This window comes from Diorhabda carinulata, chromosome 4 (genome assembly GCF_026250575.1).
Source record: "Diorhabda carinulata isolate Delta chromosome 4, icDioCari1.1, whole genome shotgun sequence".
In the NCBI taxonomy this organism is placed as follows: domain Eukaryota; kingdom Metazoa; phylum Arthropoda; class Insecta; order Coleoptera; family Chrysomelidae; genus Diorhabda; species Diorhabda carinulata.
Window position 1 is genome coordinate 24,715,181 of NC_079463.1, and position 23,529 is coordinate 24,738,709.

General features: G+C 32.4%; 1 protein-coding gene across 3 annotated transcripts; it reads left to right on the plus strand.

The window, feature by feature from the left end:
* Positions 1–1,781: 1,781 nt before the first annotated feature.
* On the plus strand, positions 1,782–22,752 carry LOC130892302 (protein yellow). Of its 3 annotated transcripts, none has more exons than XM_057797660.1 (4): positions 1,782–2,082; positions 14,112–14,384; positions 16,950–17,389; positions 20,280–22,752. In XM_057797660.1, exons 2-4 carry the CDS (start codon positions 14,123–14,125, stop codon positions 20,967–20,969), a joined length of 1,392 nt encoding a protein of 463 aa, XP_057653643.1. In that variant the 5' UTR covers positions 1,782–2,082; positions 14,112–14,122; the 3' UTR covers positions 20,970–22,752. The 3 variants fall into 3 exon arrangements, with proteins under 3 accessions (XP_057653643.1, XP_057653642.1, XP_057653644.1); XM_057797659.1 differs by lacking the exon at positions 1,782–2,082 and adding an exon at positions 6,093–6,429; XM_057797661.1 differs by lacking the exon at positions 1,782–2,082 and adding an exon at positions 6,132–6,385.
* Positions 22,753–23,529: the final 777 nt, after the last annotated feature.

Here is a 23,529-nt window from a genome sequence, read left to right on the forward strand (position 1 = left end):
CTACACTAACACAGTTACATTGTCTGACTAAAGTTTCGATAATCAAGTCATCGTCTAGGAATTTATCTCGCAGTACCAGAGACTGAAAAAACTTGAATTTTTGAAGACGATTACTTGGTTGTCAAAGCCCATTCAGAGACTAGACTAGACTAGAGACTAGACTAGAGACTAGACTAGAGACTAGACTAGAGACTAGACTAGAGACTAGACTAGAGACTAGACTAGAGACTAGACTAGAGACTAGACTAGAGACTAGACTAGAGACTAGACTAGAGACTAGACTAGAGACTAGACTAGAGACTAGACTAGAGACTAGACTAGAGACTAGACTAGAGACTAGACTAGAGACTAGACTAGAGACTAGACTAGAGACTAGACTAGAGACTAGACTAGAGACTAGACTAGAGACTAGACTAGAGACTAGACTAGAGACTAGACTAGAGACTAGACTAGAGACTAGACTAGAGACTAGACTAGAGACTAGACTAGAGACTAGACTAGAGACTAGACTAGAGACTAGACTAGAGACTAGACTAGAGACTAGACTAGAGACTAGACTAGAGACTAGACTAGAGACTAGACTAGAGACTAGACTAGAGACTAGACTAGAGACTAGACTAGAGACTAGACTAGAGACTAGACTAGAGACTAGACTAGAGACTAGACTAGAGACTAGACTAGAGACTAGACTAGAGACTAGACTAGAGACTAGACTAGAGACTAGACTAGAGACTAGACTAGAGACTAGACTAGAGACTAGACTAGAGACTAGACTAGAGACTAGACTAGAGACTAGACTAGAGACTAGACTAGAGACTAGACTAGAGACTAGACTAGAGACTAGACTAGAGACTAGACTAGAGACTAGACTAGAGACTAGACTAGAGACTAGACTAGAGACTAGACTAGAGACTAGACTAGAGACTAGACTAGAGACTAGACTAGAGACTAGACTAGAGACTAGACTAGAGACTAGACTAGAGACTAGACTAGAGACTAGACTAGAGACTAGACTAGAGACTAGACTAGAGACTAGACTAGAGACTAGACTAGAGACTAGACTAGAGACTAGACTAGAGACTAGACTAGAGACTAGACTAGAGACTAGACTAGAGACTAGACTAGAGACTAGACTAGAGACTAGACTAGAGACTAGACTAGAGACTAGACTAGAGACTAGACTAGAGACTAGACTAGAGACTAGACTAGAGACTAGACTAGAGACTAGACTAGAGACTAGACTAGAGACTAGACTAGAGACTAGACTAGAGACTAGACTAGAGACTAGACTAGAGACTAGACTAGAGACTAGACTAGAGACTAGACTAGAGACTAGACTAGAGACTAGACTAGAGACTAGACTAGAGACTAGACTAGAGACTAGACTAGAGACTAGACTAGAGACTAGACTAGAGACTAGACTAGAGACTAGACTAGAGACTAGACTAGAGACTAGACTAGAGACTAGACTAGAGACTAGACTAGAGACTAGACTAGAGACTAGACTAGAGACTAGACTAGAGACTAGACTAGAGACTAGACTAGAGACTAGACTAGAGACTAGACTAGAGACTGGATGTATCTTTTTCATATAGAATTGACTATATTTTTTTAAAATTTCTTGACTAATGCGAAATATTTATTTTGTATTGTTTTGATAGACCCACTTTGTTAATTAATTAATTAATAAATCGGTCGATCCAATTATATGAAAAAGAAGAAAATGTTAATTTGTATAAAGTAAATACCCATGACGCATTTGCTATCAGCGTTTATTCCCCAATCGCTGGCACTTTCACTTTATACTTATGTGTGTGTGTCGTAAGAAGTAACCAAGGTCAGTTTCAACTGTTCCAAGACACACACACCTTGTGCTTTTAGACTTACTGACCATCAAATCAGTACTTGACAAACGTCGGACTAATTTACAAATTGTCGGGTTTATTACCGTTTATTATCTACTTGGTGATTTATTTTTATTCGTGCACTTGTTCTTATTTTACAATATCGTCAACTGTTTGTTAGTATGTGAAAAAGTAGTTTGAGTTCGTAGTCGTCTTCCTTGTACTTAAAACTTAAAAGGTAAGTGGATTAATTAATCGTACTGTTATTTATATTGTTTAAATTGGAATAACGAGTATTCTATAATATAGATAAGCACATTTTGAAAATATGGTTAATTTGTTTAGATAATTTAGACTTTATTTGACTACCGGTCGAAAATTTGTGTTCACTTTACACTTAAAAATAATTTAATAAATTTCTATTTCATATTATCACGCGAATTTCGAATTAGTGTCTTACAAAATACGAAAATAATATTGTCCTTCATTTGTCGAAGTGCGACAAGTTACAATTTGATGGTACCGGCTGATTTGTTTATTATTCTTCAAGTGTGAATTATTCCTTTGGTGTTTATGATTGTAGTTTAGTCCCAATTAGCCCTGTGAGACGCAAGAACATGCTGAGATTTATACTTTTTGCACCAATACATCTTCTTGTGAACTTCGTATATGAATTGTTTACGTTTTTACCCATTCCAAACTTGTAAGTTTTGAAATGGGTGAAACCAAGGATCTATTCGTTGCAACTTGTGCATTAATTGCAAGTCTTATTAGCCCAGGCAAAAGTAACTGTACCATTTTCCACCGAATTAAAAATACCTCAGAGTACCATGGACTGTAAAGTGAAAAAATATGGATCCATCAGGAGCTTTGGCGATAGAAACCGTTCAGGGAGGCCTCGAAAAACCACAAACGTTAAAGATAAACGAATTGTATTGTATTGTATTGAATTGTATTGTATTGTATTGTATATATATATATATATATATATATATATATATATATATATATATTGTATTGTAAACCTCATCGGCGACTCACAAGACCAGAGATAGCAGGTCAGATCATGAATCATGAATGCATGAAGAGTGGGAGAGAGTTTTGGGGAGTGATGAATGGAAGTTTGAGGATCTTGGGTTTAAGAAAAGAGTATTTGTGCGCAGGTAAAAAAAAACGAATGCTAAATCCATGTGTAATCCCGACTGTAAAACATAGCGGACGCTCGGTGATACTTTGGAGATGTTTGGGGGAAGAGCAGCTGGAGACCTGGTAGAAATTGAAAAGATTTTGAAAAAATTCCATATAAAATACAAAAAGAGATATTTATATTCCAGAAAGCAATCCTCGAACCTATACAAAGAGTATTCGAAAGAATTGGTAAAGAAGAAAGTGCTAAAAGTAATAATTCGGCCATCACATACGCCCGACCTCAAGCCGATTGAGTTGTTTTGGGACAAAGTAATGTCCTACTTCCACTTTACAACTTTGGAATATCCTGTCAAACGAATGGAATCAAATAAACGAAGTTTATTTATTTAAATTGTTACAGAGAATGTTAGACTGTAATTGTTTGAAATACCTATAAATATCAACATTGATCATACTCAACACCTATAACTAAAAAGATATATTTTCCATGACTAGGCATCTCATTGTTTTTCCTCCCATAGGAAGCAACTTTTATGGGGATTTCCCCCCCTTCCCACAGTTTTAGTATTACTTCTACGATGTACTCAATCCTTTGGTTGAAATGGTTAGATCTTGTGCAATCTCTATGGTTTGCTGGCATAATTTGGAGTCGTCCTCCGCCAAATCTACAGTTTTGAAGTGGTATTTAACCTTCCAGAAGGTCGATGATCAGTTTAATGATGTTACTGGATATCTTGAGGAGCTGTACAGATTTTTAAACTAAATCTTTGCTACTTTTATAGCCAGGCTATCTGCTTCCTCAATAACTGGTACACTCTGGTGGATTGGTAGCTACATTAGGAGTAGTTCTGGAGTTTGTTTTCACTTCTACACTAGCTTGGACGTGCACTTAGTAGCCTTTAAGTCTGGGGATAAGCCCAACTTTGATAATATCTCTTTTTGATAAAAAATTTTGTATCACACCTTGTATTATTCTTTACCTATAATTAATTTCATAAACTATTTTATTTAATTGGAGAAACATCAATGACCCACTGAAATGCGAATCGTGATACGTGGATCTAGACTATTTATTCTCTTAATTGATGTGAGACCACTCTTAATTAACCAAATTTTTGAGATTTGAAAAAATTAATTAAATTATCGCTTCTTCTTAAAACATATTTATCAAATTTCATTTCCATTCTGACATTTCATAGTTTTTTTAATCTTAATTTTACTTTTCAATTTACTTTACGTCCATTTTTCTTACATTTTCAATCCTTAGAATTCACGCAGACGCGATATCAACACATCAAAATGACCTTATGACAATTTTTTGAGACAGGAAGTATCCAAGGAAAATGAAATTTACTCACGTATCCTTGTTATTGATATTCTTTAAAGAATATTTTGCAATATATCGTGACTGTAAAAAAATTCAATTTCTATGCAAGGTTATTCATTCCACCTTCGATTTTTATTTAATATACTACTTCACAAAATGGCATACATTAAACAAGAAATAGCTTTCTACTTCAACAATTTATTTACATTTAAAGAAGCATACAGTGTTGTACAAGAAAAAAAAACAATAGTTGATCTTGTTATATAATAATATCTGTGCTATTGTTAAAATAAAGTACGACATTATCTATAGCAAGTTTAAATGGAATTCTGTATGGGAAAAATCACTTTTGTTTAATTTAATTAATTTATTCTCATTAATGTCCAAAATTTCTTTCGTTTCTATAGCTATACAGGACTTAAATGCAAAAAACCGAGTTTCCTGCGAGGAGATATCGCTGCTACAAATAGTTATTGTTTCTATGGATGATTCTGAAAACTTTTCTTCTAAGAAAACCCCCGGAAAGATGAACGAATTGGAACCCTACCTTTAATAAACCTAAATTGAAACCTTCAAACCTGCTACAGATATAAATATCGATATAAGTATCTAGATTTTTGTTGCAATTTCTTTGTGTTTTGAAATTTTTGAAATTGGAATCCGTCCAAATAAAGGTTTGCACAGTTTAGGCCATTGTAAATGACGTTGAATTTTAATAGAAATTGTTTTTTCCAAATCTAAATATATACCCTAAATTATACTTAGGTTATTTAAACCAGTTTTCTTATTGATGCATTGATCACTTTGGGCAATATATGTTGTTTCTAAGAACAGGCGTTTTCATTTCCTGTTGTTAAAACTTTGGTCAAATTCCATAGAATTGCCTTCATATGTTGGGCAAGCCAACATCTATCAGGGTATAATTTGCTATCACTTTTATGAGGGAGAATCCCATTTGTTAGTGACGTCTCTGATTAACAAATATATTTTTTGTAACAATTCAAATGAGAAATTTCATAAACTATGTTAGTCAACTTATTGGTGGATGCTCTAACGTTGATTTTACTTAAAGCAGAATGAATTGTGAGGTATTGTCTGTTGCTATTCTTATATTATGTTGTTCAAAGACTCCAGAGAGTTGCGGAGTATCTGATTTTATATATGGTAATGTAAGGTAATGTATGTATAAAATATGTTGGGCAAGCCAACATCTATCAGGGTATAATTTGCTGTCACTTTTATGAGGGAGAATCCCATTGGTTAGTGACGTCTCTGATTAACAAATATATTTTTTATAACAATTCAAACGAGAAATTTCATAAACTATGTTAGTCAACTTATTGGTGGATGCTCTAACGTTGATTTTACTTAAAGCAGAATGAATTGTGAGGTGTTGTCTGTTGCTATTCTTATATTATGTTGTTCAAAGACTCCAGAGAGTTGCGGAGTATCTGATTTTATATATGGTAATGTATGTATAAAATATGTTGGGTTAGCGAACATCTGTGTAATTGATGGTTGATTTTAACTTGAATATCTACATTTTTATTTGTAAATTATCAAATTGGGCTACTTTTTTGAAACGATATTCTTCTCCATTGTCCACTTTTATTGAAACATGGCTTGTTGGTCATTCTGAAGTACTCTCCATAACTAAGAAATTTGATTAAAACCCTAATAGAGATTCAATTTATAGTTTCAGTATATCTTCTTTACCAAAAGCTGAAAATTTAAATAATGTTATGAAGTAAGTCCGTCTCTGAACAGTTGTCATCTTAATGGTTTATAAATTCAACAAATAAACTTCTGACCACACTTCGTTGGTAGATTGTTTTTATTATCTCCAGTTTATTTAACAGTATGAGTTGTATGTTGATTAATATTTAAAGTTTACAGTGATTGCGACTTTTAACGATAATTCCCGCATGTTTATATGTACTGTTTTGAAGTGTACAGTTTTCAGATTACATACATATGTGACATGTGTTAAGTGTGAATTAACAGTAAACATTCTCCAATCTGTTGCATATAATTTATGCGTTTGTCACCCATAAAGTGATCCACGGTTAGTTTTATTGAATACATTCGGAAAAAATTGAGTTTTATCAGGTAAATTTTGACTATAACCACTAATTTTGTTTTATAGCTTTATATTATGAATAATAATAATTATAATAATAATGAACGTTATTTGTTGGTACGACGGTTGCTACTTAAATTTTATAAATATAGAGATATGGCAACACTGATAAAGTTTGACATTTTTAATGGTGAACGTGCTCAGAACGTGTTGTCATACGAGTTGTTTACAGATACTTGAAACATTCATTGATCAACTCGTTTCGACTTTTGGTGATGAAGTACCATCTTATGTTGTCAAAAATCGGCGGTTGTGCCAAAAAACATCGGTGCTATGCGTAAACTGATATTGCATATCAAGAAACTAAGGCATACTTTGGTATTAATTTCATCCGCGTACATACAATGCCGCATGAACATTTGGCTGTCGAAAATTTGTTTGCGTTGGATACAGCATAATGTGACAATTGCTAAAAATATCTTCTGTCGAGACGTCTATAAGATCACAACAAATCATGGATAAGATCGGAACGAATCAAGGATCTACGGATACGAACCCGAAACAACAATCGACTGTGAGGGTTTTTCGGAACCTGCCAAATCCAACAAAACAACTGAGTATGCCGTCACCGTTCTATTAGAGCAATATAGAACCGTCAATTCTAAATGGAAGACCAAAGCTTCAAATAAAAACGTTTTTGAATAGTCAAAACATCGAATTGATGGGTCATTCGGCGTACAGCTTTTGATTGGCACCCAACGATTTCTTCTTCCCGCAGATCAAAAATATATTGCGATGTCAACGTTTTTCATAACTTGAAGAAGCGATTGATGCGTCAAATCAAATGTTTTGGAGGTAACTCAACCGGAATTGACAATTAGTTCGAACGGATGTAAAATTTTATTTTCTTTAAATGCTTACTACTTCCTAATTTGTCTTCTGTAGTTATATTCATTTCGAGTGTGGTGTATTCGCAATCATAGATCAGCATTGGTAGTAGTATGTTTTATCTTTTTTGCTAAACAATACTCTTCTTTAAATTTTTCCATTTCGTGTTATAATTGTCCTAGATACTTTAGTTTGTTAACGTTTTTCTTCAGCTCTTCATTGTATTACTCCATTCCATTACTCCATTTCTTCATTCTGGTGTTTTGCTCTTCATTTGTGTTTTCTTTTTTCCTTTCTTCATTCATTGATCTGTTTAGCTATTTCGTCTACGATTAACACAAATAATAGTAGGCTTTACAAGCATTTTTGTACTACATCTTTCTTCTCTGTCAGTTACAAACTTACTTGTAATCTTTTCTATAACTCGTACCACATTCTATGTTTTCTTTTATATTATTATCTATGTTCATCAATTTTTTGTTTACTTCTAGATTCTTCGTTATTTCCCAAATTTCGTTTCTGTTTTTTCCTCGACGGTTTTTTTAAATTGATAGTTGAAAAGAAAATTCCATTGTCCGTGTGTGAACGATAATGAATATCCAATAACGTGAATGGTAGTACAGTTTTTGTAATCGTTTCGACGTTTTTTTTTATTCATCATCTTTTCTAACTACTTCACCATATCCGCGTTTATATCATCTATTCGGAATGTTTTCCATATTTTCTAATGACCTTAGTACCTCAGTTTCTATATCTCCATTTGTCTCTTCTCGTATTATGCTTGTCCCTCATCTTTTTGATTGTTTTTCATCCCTTTCTGCTTCTATGTTTTCTGAAGTTATACAATTTTCCAAGTGTTCATTCTATCCATTTAATTTATTATTGGAAAATATTCCAAAGAAGATTAAAATGCGTTTAGAACATTTCTGATGACTTTAGGAGAAGTTAACATTTACCATTATGGTCTTCATGATCCCACCATCTTGTTGAAAGTGAAAACAAATTAACAAATTGTGGTAGGAATTTTCCTTCTTATTAATTCTAAATATCTCACTACAGTGAGAGTTTTGTCGAAGATTTTTTGTTATATAACTGTTGTACAATTCCTGTCAAAAATTTTTCTGAGATTCCCCGTCTAGCGTGGGTTCTCATCCTTCCAATACGATACGATTTATTGACAATATAAATACTGCAATATTTTCATCAATTTCATTTCATCAAAATTAAAAGACGTGTAGTCTCCAACTGCATATCAGGATGCAAATCAGTCTAACGTCAAGTTATACGCATGGAAGTGTTTCAAATATATACGTAAAGCACTTTTATGAAAAGAGTAAAAACCTTTTGAATTCTGCTAGATTTGCTCCATAGAAAGATACGATAAGCCAGATGAGTATAAATCGTGCTCACGACGCAATAACTGCGGAGGACCGCAATTGTCTCGTTCCAAAAAGCTGTGTTGAAATGTTTGAGCATAGTGAGTCTATTATCTTCCCAATTGATTCTGGGACCTAATGTAATACCCAACAACTTTATATATTTTCCTTTGGTACCTCGTTTTGTAGAAATTAACGTTATTTTTCTAGTTTTTGCTTTATTGTCAAAAAATTGTTACGATTTGTATACAAAAGCTTGTAAAAACTAAAAACAAACATAAAAATAACTAAATAAATATACAAATAAGGCACTATCCAGTTAATATGCCCTCAGATTATTGCGGAATGCGGAAAAATATCGATTTGATTTCAACTGGCAAGTGATTGTGCATTTTTTGTATTGTATAATATTGAGCCCTTAACTAATTCTGAACGTGAAGAAGCGTCTTTACGAATTAGGCAAACGGATTCAAAGATAAATAAGAAAGGAAGAAAATTTTTTGATCTTTTAAAGAAGTCCCTACAGTGGGATTTAGCTAGATTTAGCTACCTTTAGATTCTAGATGGGAATGTAGGATCGAAACTAATCAACATTTGAGAGACGCTGGTAAATCGTTTATTGAAAACAGAAACACTGAACCCTGAGGAACTCCATCGCTCAGACTAGACTCACAATTGTTGTAGCGTACGTACTTTAAGAAGTAGTTTCGTCAAAACATAGTAAATCATTGTCATCATGTTAGTTGAATAAATCTTAAAGAAAATTAGTATTTGAACTATGTATTATGTTTCAATTTCCGTGTTCTTTATATGCGTTTCTTGTGGTGACGGAAATTTTATGCAATTATAATTGTTAGAAATTTAAACCACTTCCGCTAAAAGGATTACTTCGTCATTCGCAGTTTACACTACGACCGGATATACTAGATTAATCATCAGATATCTGTAATTTCACAGAATGCGTATTTCCGGGACATAACACAACAATTCAAAACCATCACTATCATCGAGGTTCGGTAGTGCCCCCGTGACGTATGTCCCTTTGTTCGTAAACATCATTCGGCACGCTATACAGGGTGTTCCGGGATTGGATTAAAAAAATTCGGTGAAAAAATAATGCTGCGACAAGTAAAAATTTCTCATACGATTCCTCGTTTCTACATTTCAATTTTTTCTGTATGTATATAGTTTAATTAGAAATGGATCGATTATTTTTAATACCTCTTGTAAGTATTTCCAATAAATAATTACAATTTCTGGTAATTTTTTTCAGAATGTTTCTTTGTGGCGAACGGTTTCTTTGGCATGTACAACGATCTAAGAATCTACATATCTCGTAAACCATAAATTTTATCGAGTTAAACAAAGAGTTACTGTTGAAAAATCGATTTTGTTATCTCCAGATTGTATAGGTTGTCCCTGTAAATGTTAAGGATTGTTAACCATTGGATATGAGCCGCCCCTGGTTTTTATATAGTAGTGTAGAATTATTTATTTCGGCTACATGGACATACGTAATCATCCATTATAAATTCATAATAATTGAATATATAATTTAGAAAATATACTTAAGTTATGATTTTGCAACTTTGAAGGCTTACAACTTAAAAACTCTCGAATTTTTGCATCCAGAACACCCGTATATACTCGAGAAAAATCAAAGGCAACATAACGCTCTCTTCTTCAATTATAGGAGCCCAGTTTTTTCTGTTTCGTTTATCGAGAGTTTAGTCAGAGAAAATCGAATGGAATACCCATTAAAAATCATGGAAGTTGTGTCTTTCCTTTTGTAAATTCTAATAAATAACAAATAATTTGATTGATTAAGTACTGCTATATACTTAAGATGTAAGGACTGAGGAAAAATTATTTTTTTTTATTAGAACATTTTCTATTTTGATTTTCTACTTATTTTGATGTTCATGATGTAGGTATTGATCAATATAAATACGTAAATTATCAGTGTCAATATCATATTTTGATAAAAACTTGAGAAAAGTCGAATAGTCAAAATTTAATCTCCCAAAAATTATTGAAAAAACTAATTTTAAAACAGAAGGGACCTAAAGACAAGAACATTTAGATGCATCAATTACTAGATATTTTGACCCTGAACTCAGGATTGGTTTGTTACCACTAAGATGGAATTCCTGGAACCGTTAGTGACATTTCTACTGAACAGAGACTGAATATAAACTGAAGACTTGGTCATCGAAACCCGCGTCAGATCGTGTAATTGAGAGCGTTGGTGTAGTCGTAGTGTAAACAATGTTATCTGTTTAGTCTATTACTCTCATTTATTTTTCAAATTACAGAAATTGTAGTTATTTCTCGAGATTTTTATGGTAATCCCTAAGTTTACCAGCGATTTTTGGACTTATTCCATGTATTTTCAGTTGTAGAGATTGAATCCGGCATTAAATTCCACCGTGCGTTTGTTTTTAGATGCTGAAAGGTAAACTGTTTACCTTCAGTCTCTGAAGACGATAACTTGGTTATCGAAACGCGCGTCAGATCGTGTAATTGAGAGCGTTGGTGTAGTCGTAGTGTAAACAATGTTATCTGTTTAGTCTATTACTCTCATTTATTTTTCAAATTACAGAAATTGTAGTTATTTCTCGAGATTTTTATGGTAATCCCTAAGTTTACCAGCGATTTTTGGACTTATTCCATGTATTTTCAGTTGTAGAGATTGAATCCGGCATTAAATTCTACCGTGCGTTTGTTTTTAGATGCTAAAAGGTAAACTGTTTACCTTCAGTCTCTGAAGACGATAACTTGGTTATCGAAACGCGCGTCAGATCGTGTAATTGAGAGCGTTGGTGTAGTCGTAGTGTAAACAATGTTATCTGTTTAGTCTATTACTCTCATTTATTTTTCAAATTACAGAAATTGTAGTTATTTCTCGAGATTTTTATGGTAATCCCTAAGTTTACCAGCGATTTTTGGACTTATTCCATGTATTTTCAGTTGTAGAGATTGAATCCGGCATTAAATTCTACCGTGCGTTTGTTTTTAGATGCTAAAAGGTAAACTGTTTACCTTCAGTCTCTGAAGACGATAACTTGGTTATCGAAACGCGCGTCAGATCGTGTAATTGAGAGCGTTGGTGTAGTCGTAGTGTAAACAATGTTATCTGTTTAGTCTATTACTCTCATTTATTTTTCAAATTACAGAAATTGTAGTTATTTCTCGAGATTTTTATGGTAATCCCTAAGTTTACCAGCGATTTTTGGACTTATTCCATGTATTTTCAGTTGTAGAGATTGAATCCGGCATTAAATTCTACCGTGCGTTTGTTTTTAGATGCTGAAAGGTAAACTGTTTACCTTCAGTCTCTGAAGACGATAACTTGGTTATCGAAACGCGCGTCAGATCGTGTAATTGAGAGCGTTGGTGTAGTCGTAGTGTAAACAATGTTATCTGTTTAGTCTATTACTCTCATTTATTTTTCAAATTACAGAAATTGTAGTTATTTCTCGAGATTTTTATGGTAATCCCTAAGTTTACCAGCGATTTTTGGACTTATTCCATGTATTTTCAGTTGTAGAGATTGAATCCGGCATTAAATTCCACCGTGCGTTTGTTTTTAGATGCTGAAAGGTAAACTGTTTACCTTCAGTCTCTGAAGACGATAACTTGGTTATCGAAACGCGCGTCAGATCGTGTAATTGAGAGCGTTGGTGTAGTCGTAGTGTAAACAATGTTATCTGTTTAGTCTATTACTCTCATTTATTTTTCAAATTACAGAAATTGTAGTTATTTCTCGAGATTTTTATGGTAATCCCTAAGTTTACCAGCGATTTTTGGACTTATTCCATGTATTTTCAGTTGTAGAGATTGAATCCGGCATTAAATTCCACCGTGCGTTTGTTTTTAGATGCTGAAAGGTAAACTGTTTACCTTCAGTCTCTGAAGACGATAACTTGGTTATCGAAACGCGCGTCAGATCGTGTTGATGTAGTGGTGGTTTTAAACAGTGTGTTCCAGAAATTCCAACTTAGTTGTCGTGTGTTATTTTGGTCTGATGATCGATTTCTAAATTTCTAGTTTCGTGTTTTTTTGTAATAAAATTCTTATTGAAAAAACGTAAATAACCTGATATTAAAGACAATCAAACATTTGGATGTATTTGCAAAAAAATAGTTAAATATCTAAAATCTTTTCGTTCCCAATTATTGTCTTTTTATACGCCATAATTCAACTGTTTTTGCAATTTCAGTGATAAGACACGATTTTAGAAAACCCGAGATTATTATTTGATTGTTAATTACATGTTTTGGTATTTTGTAGATGATATGTTTTTGTAAACACAATATTTAGTTTTTTTTTTTAAATTTATATCTAAAAATATCTTTAAGAAAACAATTTTTTCATATTTACTCATAAAAGTGTAACTAATTCTATCATTTTGTTTCCTGTATTGACTTATTTCATTATTATTTGGCATCTGGTGAAGGCTTATTCCTATCAAACCAAATGGTTCATTATTCAAGATAAAGAAATAATTTGTATAATAACTAGCACTCAATCAATGGGAATTTCTGATGTTAATTTTAACATATCAATGCGTATGTCTATTTCTTAGAATGTTTTGAATATTTGAATTTAATTACAAATTCATTATCATAAATAATAAATAAAATTGTTTATTTTATTTATCGACTTGACTTAGTTGACTCTGCTGATAGTATTCCACGTATAAATGCCTATTTTAATAAACAAATTACTTCACTATCCAAACAGCACTTTGTTAGATCGACTATTAATTAAAATTAATAGTTCTATTCTTAATTGTATTTAGCCAAATTAGAAGCTTTTTACGTGCTAATTAGGTGCCAAGTTCTAAAATTAGATGCTCAGTTCCTTAGTGTTTCACACTTCGAGAGAATGTGGATAAATATTTTTTTCCAATCTTGCATCCATCCATCATCAATTACTTCATTGATGATTATTGGATTTGGAGATAGATCGTTGTATCGTGTGTTCTAAAAACTGAGTCCACATTGCGTACAATAATCGTTCCGTCCCTTGTTTATATCATTGAATAATCGTCTAGATGTTTAAATCCTCTCGGTCATATCTATTTCCAATCTTGCATCCATCCATCATCAATAACTTTATTGAAGATTGTTGGATTTGGAGATAGATCGTTGTATCCTGTTTGTAGATCATACTAATGTATTTTTTATCTGTAGTATCTTCAAACTTTAATGTCTTCCATTTTCCAGTTTCCGACTTTATACTGCTTTTTGTTCTTGGTTCTACGAGTGTATATTTTTTTTTCAATTCTTTAGTTGACAGATAAAAGTAGAATTAGCAAATTGTTGACATAAAATTATTGATAATAGATAACCCTAGCAATAAATGATTGGGATAAAATTAATGATATTTGTATTAACAATACTAAAATACTGAATCTTCTTTAACATTTTCTTCTATTGCAGATTCCAATAAGATGTTTTTCCTTGTATTTTCATTACTATGTATATTGAAAGATACAGTTGCGATTGACAGTTTGAAAGTGGCTTTTCAATGGAAGCAAATCGATTATGATTTTCCAAGTCCCGAAGCGAAATGGGATGCTACAAACAAAAGACAATATATTCCAGAAAATAATTTACCTTTAGGATTAGAAGTATACGGAGATAGGATATTTATTACATTACCAAGGTGGAAAGAAGGAGTGGCTGCGTCGTTAACATACATTAAAATGACGGGTAATTATTATAGTTGATATAAAATATACGAGATGTAATAAAAAAGTTAAAAGAATCATGAATTTTTGAATTAATCTCGATTAGAGGGTTAATCTAGTGAATAGAGAAGGTTACTAAACTATTTAGGGAAAATGGTGATTGAAATGAGCTGTTAAGAGGTACTCTCCTGGATTCACGACACCTAATGGTGGATAATATAGAGCTAAAAAGAAATTATGAACTAGATATGCTTGTAGAACGATGGGTGAGGATGCCGAAGAGACAGTTACAGTGTTACCACGAATGAAATCGTTGACGATATTGTTAACACAGAAATCATAGCTGAAACTTAGAAAAAATCTAATCTAATCTTTCAAGGAAATCTGAGCAAGAGCTTTTGGTCAGGAGTCAAAATTTTTGGCAACAACTTCGCACAAACTTTTGTCATGTGTAATTCCTCGTGAAAAATTTTTATAATCGTTTCTTTATCGGCGTTTACAGCTTCGACAATCATCCGAATGCTAATTCGATTATTTGCACGCACAATTTGGTGGATTTTGGTCACATTTCCGGAGTTGAAACAGTCACAGAATGACGTGGGTGCTGGTCATTTTCAGTGCGATCTCGGCCCTCACTAAAGCTCTTACACCAATCAAAAACATGCAATTATTTAAAAATATATTTATTCGATATAAGTAATTTTATTTGGAAAAATACATGATGACTTCAATTTTTTTGATAGCATTTAGGTTCGTGTAGAAGAAAGATGCTAAACTTCAACTTCGTTTGATTTCTGATGAACTTTAAGTCTTCCAGAATGGGGTCGCTAATAGTTTCAAGCAAAATTTTCATAGAATATAATTAAATACGAGGGCTGCTACTTGGATTAGGATTGAAAGTGATCGTACTCAGAACGTGTTGTCATACGACTGGTATTTGAATTGCTTACAAATAATTGAAACATTCATCTTGGTCAAAAAATGGAATCAAATCGCGAAGATTTTAAGTTATGCTGTAAAAATATTTGGTTTGCGCATAATTTGATAAAATTATGCTTATGAACCCGAAATTAATTAACATTCGAATGTATGGGTCTTTCAAGGCGAGCCGAATCCAACAAGGTGTTCGCGCTCGAAGCATTTTGAAGAAAATAATCGCCTGATTTTTCGGAATTACCTTTCCATTAGAGCAACTTAGAACGGTCAATATTGAATCATGCTCTACCACGACAATACGAGATCTCACACATAAGTTCAAATAAAAACGTTTTTGAAAAGTCAAAACATCGAATTTATGAATCATCAACCGTTGTTTGGCACCGAACGATTTGTTTTTATTCCCACAGATCAACAATAAATTGCGATGTCAAAGTTTTTCTACACCTGGAGAAGCGGTTAATGCAATTATCGTATACAGGGTGTCCCACGACGAGTTAAAACTATCTGTATATGGCAAAATACTTATAGTAAAATCATGAAAATTTCTACGTTTGGGTTTTCGGATATGATCTTTTTAACTAAAATATTTTCAAAGATGAACGACTTCCGGTTCAACTGAAAGTCGACTGTAACTTTGTTATTTTAAATAGAATACCCTGTATATTAATACATTTTTTAAATCTACGTAAAATTTTAGTATACTTTTTCGAAAAATGCATACTCTTTGAGTTATTAGTTTTTTGTAAAAAATTTTACCTTTGCAGACTCTTATAAATTATTTTTTTACAAGAATACCCTTAAAGATATGAAAATGGTTTCTGTTTGGTTGCTTTAAGCAAGGTCAGACGTATTTGAATCTAGGTCGAAAAATTTTTCATTTTATACAGGGTGTGTATAAAAAGTGTTCAAAGCTTAACTTTATAAATATCAAATTTCTTTATTTCTTTAAATATAACTATCCTTTTTTTTATTTTAATGCATTCAAAGATAAGAAATAAGGCAAATTTTTGTATACTTTCCTATACCTAAACCTTACCGTTATCCAGATTTCAAATGTTTTTTGTAAACGACTAAAAGTTGAAATAGGATGTGATTTTTTTTATCTAAAAATTTACAGAAAACATTTAATATCTAGATAACGGTAAGGTTTAGGTATAGGGAAGTATAAATGAATGTGTCTTATTTTTTACCCCTGAATGCATTAAAATAAAAAAAACGGGTGGTTCTATTTAAAAAAATAAAGAACTTTGATATTTATGAAGTTAAACTTTGAAAAAATTTTATACTCACTCTGTATAAAATGAAAAAATTTTCAACATAGATTCAAATACATCTGACCTTAATAAAAGCAATCGAATAGAAAACTTTTCATATCTTTAAGGGAATCTTCGTAAAAAATAATTTAAAAGTGTAGAAATTTTCATGATTGTACTATAAGTATTTTGCCATATACAGATAGTTTTAAGTCGTCGTGTATAAGTGAAAAATATTATCAAAGTTCTAATACATTATAAATACTTTAAGAAAATTAAAAAAATCTTTTAGAAATCGCTGTGCTACGCCCATTTCCCTCATTATGAACATTAATAATATTCCTTGTTGTTTTCTTAGCACATTAATATATAATTTTTTCCTATTTTGAAAATAGATAATCCAGTTTCTCCATTGCTTCGTCCGTATCCCGACTGGGAAACACATAATCAAGACGTTGAAATTCCTGGTATAGTATCAGCTTTCAGGATACGAGCCGACAGCTGCGGTCGTTTATGGGTCATAGATTCAGGTTATAAAAATATGTTGGATCAAACAATAGCTAAGAAAGTAACGCCAAGACTTTTGATTTTTGATTTAACAACAGACAAGCTTATCCGCACTTACGAAATACCGAAAGATCAATGGCATACCGAGGAAAGTTTTTTTGCAAATATTGCGGTAGACGAAAAAAATTGTGATGACAGTTTTACGTATTTGGCAGATTTAGGACATCCAGCTTTAGTGGTTTACGATTATAAACAAAATAAATCTTGGATGATACAGCATCACTACTTCAACATCGATCCTTTAGCAGGGAAAATGAACGTTTCAGGGGTGAGTAAAATTTTTTTGAATGAACTTATAGAGTTTTTCGCGATTATCAGTAAAACGGTAAGTTTTACCATGAAAATACTTCAGACAAAAATTGTAGATCATGAAATTATCTACAAAAAATGTACCAATACTTGTTCTCCTACGAGCTACCGTTTCTAAGATATAATGATTCAAATAGTTGTAAAAGTTATCAGAACTGCAGAACAGCATCGTTAAACTTTAGCAACATCTTCGTCAATTGATAATTTATTTAATGAACTTAATGACAGTTCCAACATCAACAGATATTTCTTACAAATACTCACAACAAGTTTCGGTTCATTTCAATGTTTCAAGAAAAGTTTACTGCTGAAAATATATTGGTGAAACCATTAAATACGACAATTTTTACAATTATTTGAATCAATATATCTCAGAAACGGTGGCTTGTAGGAGAAAAAGTATGAGTACGTTTTTTGTAGATAATTTCATGATCTAGAGTTTTTGTTTAAGGTATTTTGACGATAAAACTCACCGTTGTGCTGAAAATTGCGAAAAACTCATTTTTTGACCTTTGACTTCGAATAAAACTTTTTTCCGTACACGGGAACGATTGGGAACATTCAAATTCTATGTTCAATTGTATTTCAAACAATTTTACTGATTTTCAACTTGATGGGAATTTATGTAACTTCGAATGTTTAAATTGACCGGATTATTATATATTAAGATATTTGCTTCTTATCGGCTTTTTGTACTAATAATCATAGATTGTGAAATGAAGTAATTAGATTAGTACACAAAAATATCTTTTTAATACATTAATTCCAGAAATTGGTTGCGCTCTTGTTATACGAGCTTCGGAATTTTCTCATTCTGCTTTGCCTTTTCTACTACTGTGCATAAAAACATACTTTTGGGTGCGTAAGAAACATATTTTAATCACTAGTGCGTAAACAAACGTATTATTAAGGTCGTGTCGTGGCTAAAGTACGAAGCTCACAAGCGGGAGGTTCCAGGTTCAAGTCGTGCTGACGCCATTTGTTATTTTTCTCTACTTATGTACTAATAATTATTTTTAGGTGTTATTTATACACGCCGACGAGTAGATTTGACAAATTTAACAACACAAATTCGTCTGTTGTTTTGTTAATTTATTCTAATCTTGATTCATGTTCAAAATATTGATAAATACATAATATATTTTATAAGGAATTGAATTATAACCATTAAATTTCTGTATTTTGATAAAATTTTGTGTGTAAATCGTGTGTAATGGCCTTTACATAATGCAAACAAGGTAAAACTAGAAAATTTGTAAATCAAATTAATTTAAAAAAACTCCATGACGTAAAAAGTTTATACATAACGGATACTGATAGATATACAGTTTGTTTAAAAAAAGGGACCATGTATAGAATAAATACTAAATTGAGAGATGATTTTAAATGTAAATTTCGAAAAACCATCCGTATTTAAGATAAACAGATTTAGAAAATAAAAAATTATACACAATTTTCACGATTTTGCAAAAACTACAAGCAACATTGTAAAGAAATTTGATAAGTATATGTTTTGGAAGCTGGAATTTATTTTTGCCTGCCTCTTATAGAGGGTGCTAGTTATACGTTTCGTATCAAGTAATATTTTTATAATTTATAGATCAAATATGAATTTAAACATCATTTAATTTTGAGCTACGTGCACGCAAGCATTTTCTCGAAACATCTGATGGCTTATGCGTTCAGTCGGGACGTGTTTGTTCATGCAACCACTTAAGTAATAGCTTGAATTAAATAACTCAAGTCACCAACTTGCTTTTTAAAAACTATTTATTTAGCAAACTGAGGATTTAATAATTTAAGTAACAATTAGACGATACTTTAATGGGGTTGGAGTGGAATCTATAAAACTGAAAGATAGACTAAACATAGACAAATTTATAGCAACGATAACTTAATGAGGTTAGAGTTCATAATAATAAATAAGTAATTGATGATGATGACCGCTGTGAAGAGGGTTGTTTTGGATAAATTAACTCTGGCATTACAATTTATCTCGATAAAACTCAAAAGTCGTAAATTATTATATTAATATATAAATAAACATTATACATACATCTATGTATGTATGTAAATATTGGGGTATAATACACAGGGACCCAAAAGATCTCTTTTGTCCTCTTTTCTTGCTGCGATACTTGGAAACCCAATGATCTGTTTTAAAAAGTCTATAGTTGGCTATAACTGCCAGAGATCTTAGTCTTCTATTTTAACCGCTCCCATGTGTAGTGCCTCACACTTCAAGGGAATGTGCTGATCATTAAAGCGACGGTGCCCAGATAGAACTCATGTTAGTATTTGAATATTGTTCTTACTTAGGTTGATACATCTGATACATCAGCAGATCTACTCTGGTTAGAGTTTCCCAGAATAATCTTTGCCTGTCTCAGCCCTTGTAGGTTGTTGGTTTCGCTTCTATCTACCTTCTTTTTTAATGTTTTTCTATTGTAGCTGATCCCACAGAAGGAATCAGGTTCTATAAAGGGTTTGTCTACCCCCAGTGTGTCCCGGAATCCATTGTATGTACATCTATATGAGCTCTCAATTTTTTCCACGTCTTGAATACAGTTGCTCCAGTTTCAGTGGTTACAATCTTAATTTTCGTCTTTATCAACTCGATAGAATTGAAAATAAGATAATTTATGGAAGAAGAGATACTTTGTGATCTGATTCCTTAACAATTTGGCCACAGATATATTTCATTGTAAAATTAAATGTTTTTAGAGTTTCTACCAATTTTTGAGTCTATTCTATTGCATCTCGTATAATAACTGGAGGCTAGTCGCTTTCTTAGTTAACGAAAAATTCTATACATGACTCTTACAATAATGGAAATTATTTGTTTTCAGATATCTTTCCAATGGGAAGACGGATTATTCGGTCTAGCCCTTTCTGAAAAAGATTCTGAAGGATACAGCACCCTGTACTTCCATCCAATGACCAGTTTTAACGAATTCAAAGTGAGCACGAAAATATTAACGAACGAAGAATTAGTTAAAAACTCGACAGCTATCTTCGGAGAATTCAAACTACTTGGTTCTAGAGGACCTAAAGCACAAAGTGGTGTATCATTTTTACACAAGAAGACCGGAGTTTTATTTTACGCATTAATCAATCTAAACGCTGTCGCTTGTTGGAGAACTTCCCTTAAAAATTACACCATGGAATCTCAAGGCAGGGTGTTCATGAGCAATGAACTCATGGTGTTTCCTAATGATATTAAAGTAGATGCTAACGACACCATATGGGTTCTTTCCGATAAACTTCCCATATTTATGTATAAACATCTAAATTATCGAGAATATAATTTCAGAATTTTGAAATCTTCTGTTAAAGAAGCTATAACTGGTACTACGTGCGATTCGACATTTAAAATCGATCACCATATAATGAAAAATATCACATTAGCTAATAAATCAAAATTGAATATAACAGGTAATAACACCAACCGAGGTAGTAGAACAAACACTGGTTTTTTCTCAAGAAGCGAATCCGTTTTGTTGTCGTTAGTTATTTTAATTTTAATATCTATTAGGTAGGTACTTAAACAATGTGTTTGGACTTGACGAAATTTGTTCGGAAATGACGTTCAACCATTTACAATTGTACATAATCCAACAGCTTTGCCATTCGTCCCATTTATATATTTATATTCGATCGTTGCAGGTCGATTTCTACGGACCTGGTATATTTCCTTTTCCTGTTTTCGTAGCTAGATCCTCAGTTTTCATTTTGTTAGGGCCCATTTTGAAATGCTACATGCTACAATAATTTGCTTGTATCTCATAGCTCTCATTCGAACACGGTGGAAACCAGGTGCTGAGAATTTATTGTCTGCAGTACCAATCGAAACGTCATAGTCTAGAATTTCATTCATATCATCCTCGTGATTATCAGTCTCTTCGCAATCATCTTTGTTCATCATATGTTTGCTCCGAAATTGCCTCCTGATTAGACGAAAGATTATGCAGCTCGGGATTATGATAATCATCATGTTAGTCATATCCCTCTGACTGCAATTTCAGTTTCACTATCTGCAATTCCACGATTTTAATGATCAGTTTCGGAATCGCATTTCTATCTCAGATTTTTTTGACTCTTCCATGTCATCGGATAAATCTAAATTTCGTCTCAAATCTTTGTTGCACGCAATTGGATTCAATTATGTAAAACCGTTTTTCCTTTCAGATGATTCGCTAAACGGTCTCTGCGCTTCTCAATCTTAGTATCTGTACTTTTTGAAATAGCGCAGTAATTTCTTGGTAGTAGAGAATAGGGAACATCTAAAGGTTAGTGTGTACCATAAACCTGCAGATTTTCTGCGCGACTAATGGAAGGTAAAGGTTAAGGTTCGTCTTGTGCAGTATGTTGTTGGACTAGATCTAATTGTTTCCAATAAAGATCTGCGTTAACAGTTTGTCCAATTACAGTACCTTGAAACGACTAATTAGGCATATACCAAACACACATTTGGAGAGAGCAACTACCTTTTGCACAAAAGATCCGTTTACCTCTCCAGTGATCAATTGTATGGTGCAGTCGAGGTAATAATTAATTTTTCTATTTCTTTATTGATGAGGATTATATGAAAATAATATTAGATTGTTGATTTTATGATTATTCTAATTGATAATTAGTTTTTGAACGAGGTAAAAAGATTGACATTTCGACTATTTTACTTTTCATCAAAATGTACGAGGTCTGGCTATTAAATAACGAGACTGCGCGTCTAGAGGGCGCCCTAGACGGGTATCTAGATGTCTTGTCTATCAATCTCAAATCTCAAATTTCTCGTTAAATTGGAAAAAAAACTCCGACTAAGTGCTATAAATTGTTGAAAGAGGCCTTCCAGCATTCGAATGTAGAATAATTTTTATAATAAAACCCTTTTTCGTAACGAGTTTCGTTATTTAATAGCCAGGTCTTTTCTAATTGAAAATTACTTTTGAAAAAGTTAAAAATATTGATGTTTTGACTTATTCCGGTCTTTATCGAAAGATTTCGATCTTTTGTTCTTACAGGCTGAACTAGAAAAAGTATTAAAGGTTGAAGCAGCTCTAAACATTTGAACTTACAACACGAATAATTTGGTTTTGTACAAAACTAATTTCGTAAATTATTTTTTTACAGTTTAAACATTTGCTATGTGCTTGTACCATAATTTTTTAGAATCTATGAAACGATCGACTTTTATTTATTTGTTGAGTGAAGATTTATTTATTTTATAAAAATCGCTCAAACCTTTATGTTTATTAAATATTATTTATGTGCCACAAAATGTTTATAAAAATTGTTACTATGAATTAAAATTTATGAAAATTGGTGTTTCGTTTATTTATACTATACAGGGCGGGGAAAAGAAAAGTCTGTTTCCTATTTCTGTCTACAAGGTGTCGCAAAAGAAAGTTCCATTATAACGAAAACCAATTTTAACTTTACATGATTTATGTAGAGTAGCTCATGAGGCTATTAAATCACAGGGTGATTATGGAATTGACCATGAGTTTTAATTGGTTATAGATAGTATTTACACAGCTCATTTGATTTTCAAAATTTTTCCATGATGCAGTACACTATCAAGTATTCAATTGGTAATATCTAAACTCCAAAATTCCAGGACCAGCTTTGGAAAAACCAATTTAGATTCGTATTGAATATTGCACCGCGTATTATATATTTTTTAATGCAAAAAGTGACATAAATAACTAATGAAAACGACATATGTGAAAATTTTGCTGCACTTTCACTAAATTTTTAGTAAACTATCAAATCTTACTAAAAATAAAACTACTTGGTTTTTCCTCAAACATTTTGAATATTCTTTTGTTCACGTATTGTGGCTCAGTAGTCACTTCGGATTATTGTAACTGTCGATTTTTTATCGATTTTTACCGCTGCTTATACCACCTCTACACTGTCTGATACGCGTTTCTGAAGATGATAACTTGGTGATCGAAGCGCGCCACAAATTTACTAAGTAGAGGACGATTTCGAAAACAATCCGATGTTTTATTGATTATTTCGAATGAAGTGGGATATAGATAACAATTTCTTTAAAAACTTTAATAACTAAGCGGCCGCAAGAAATGTTTACATTTA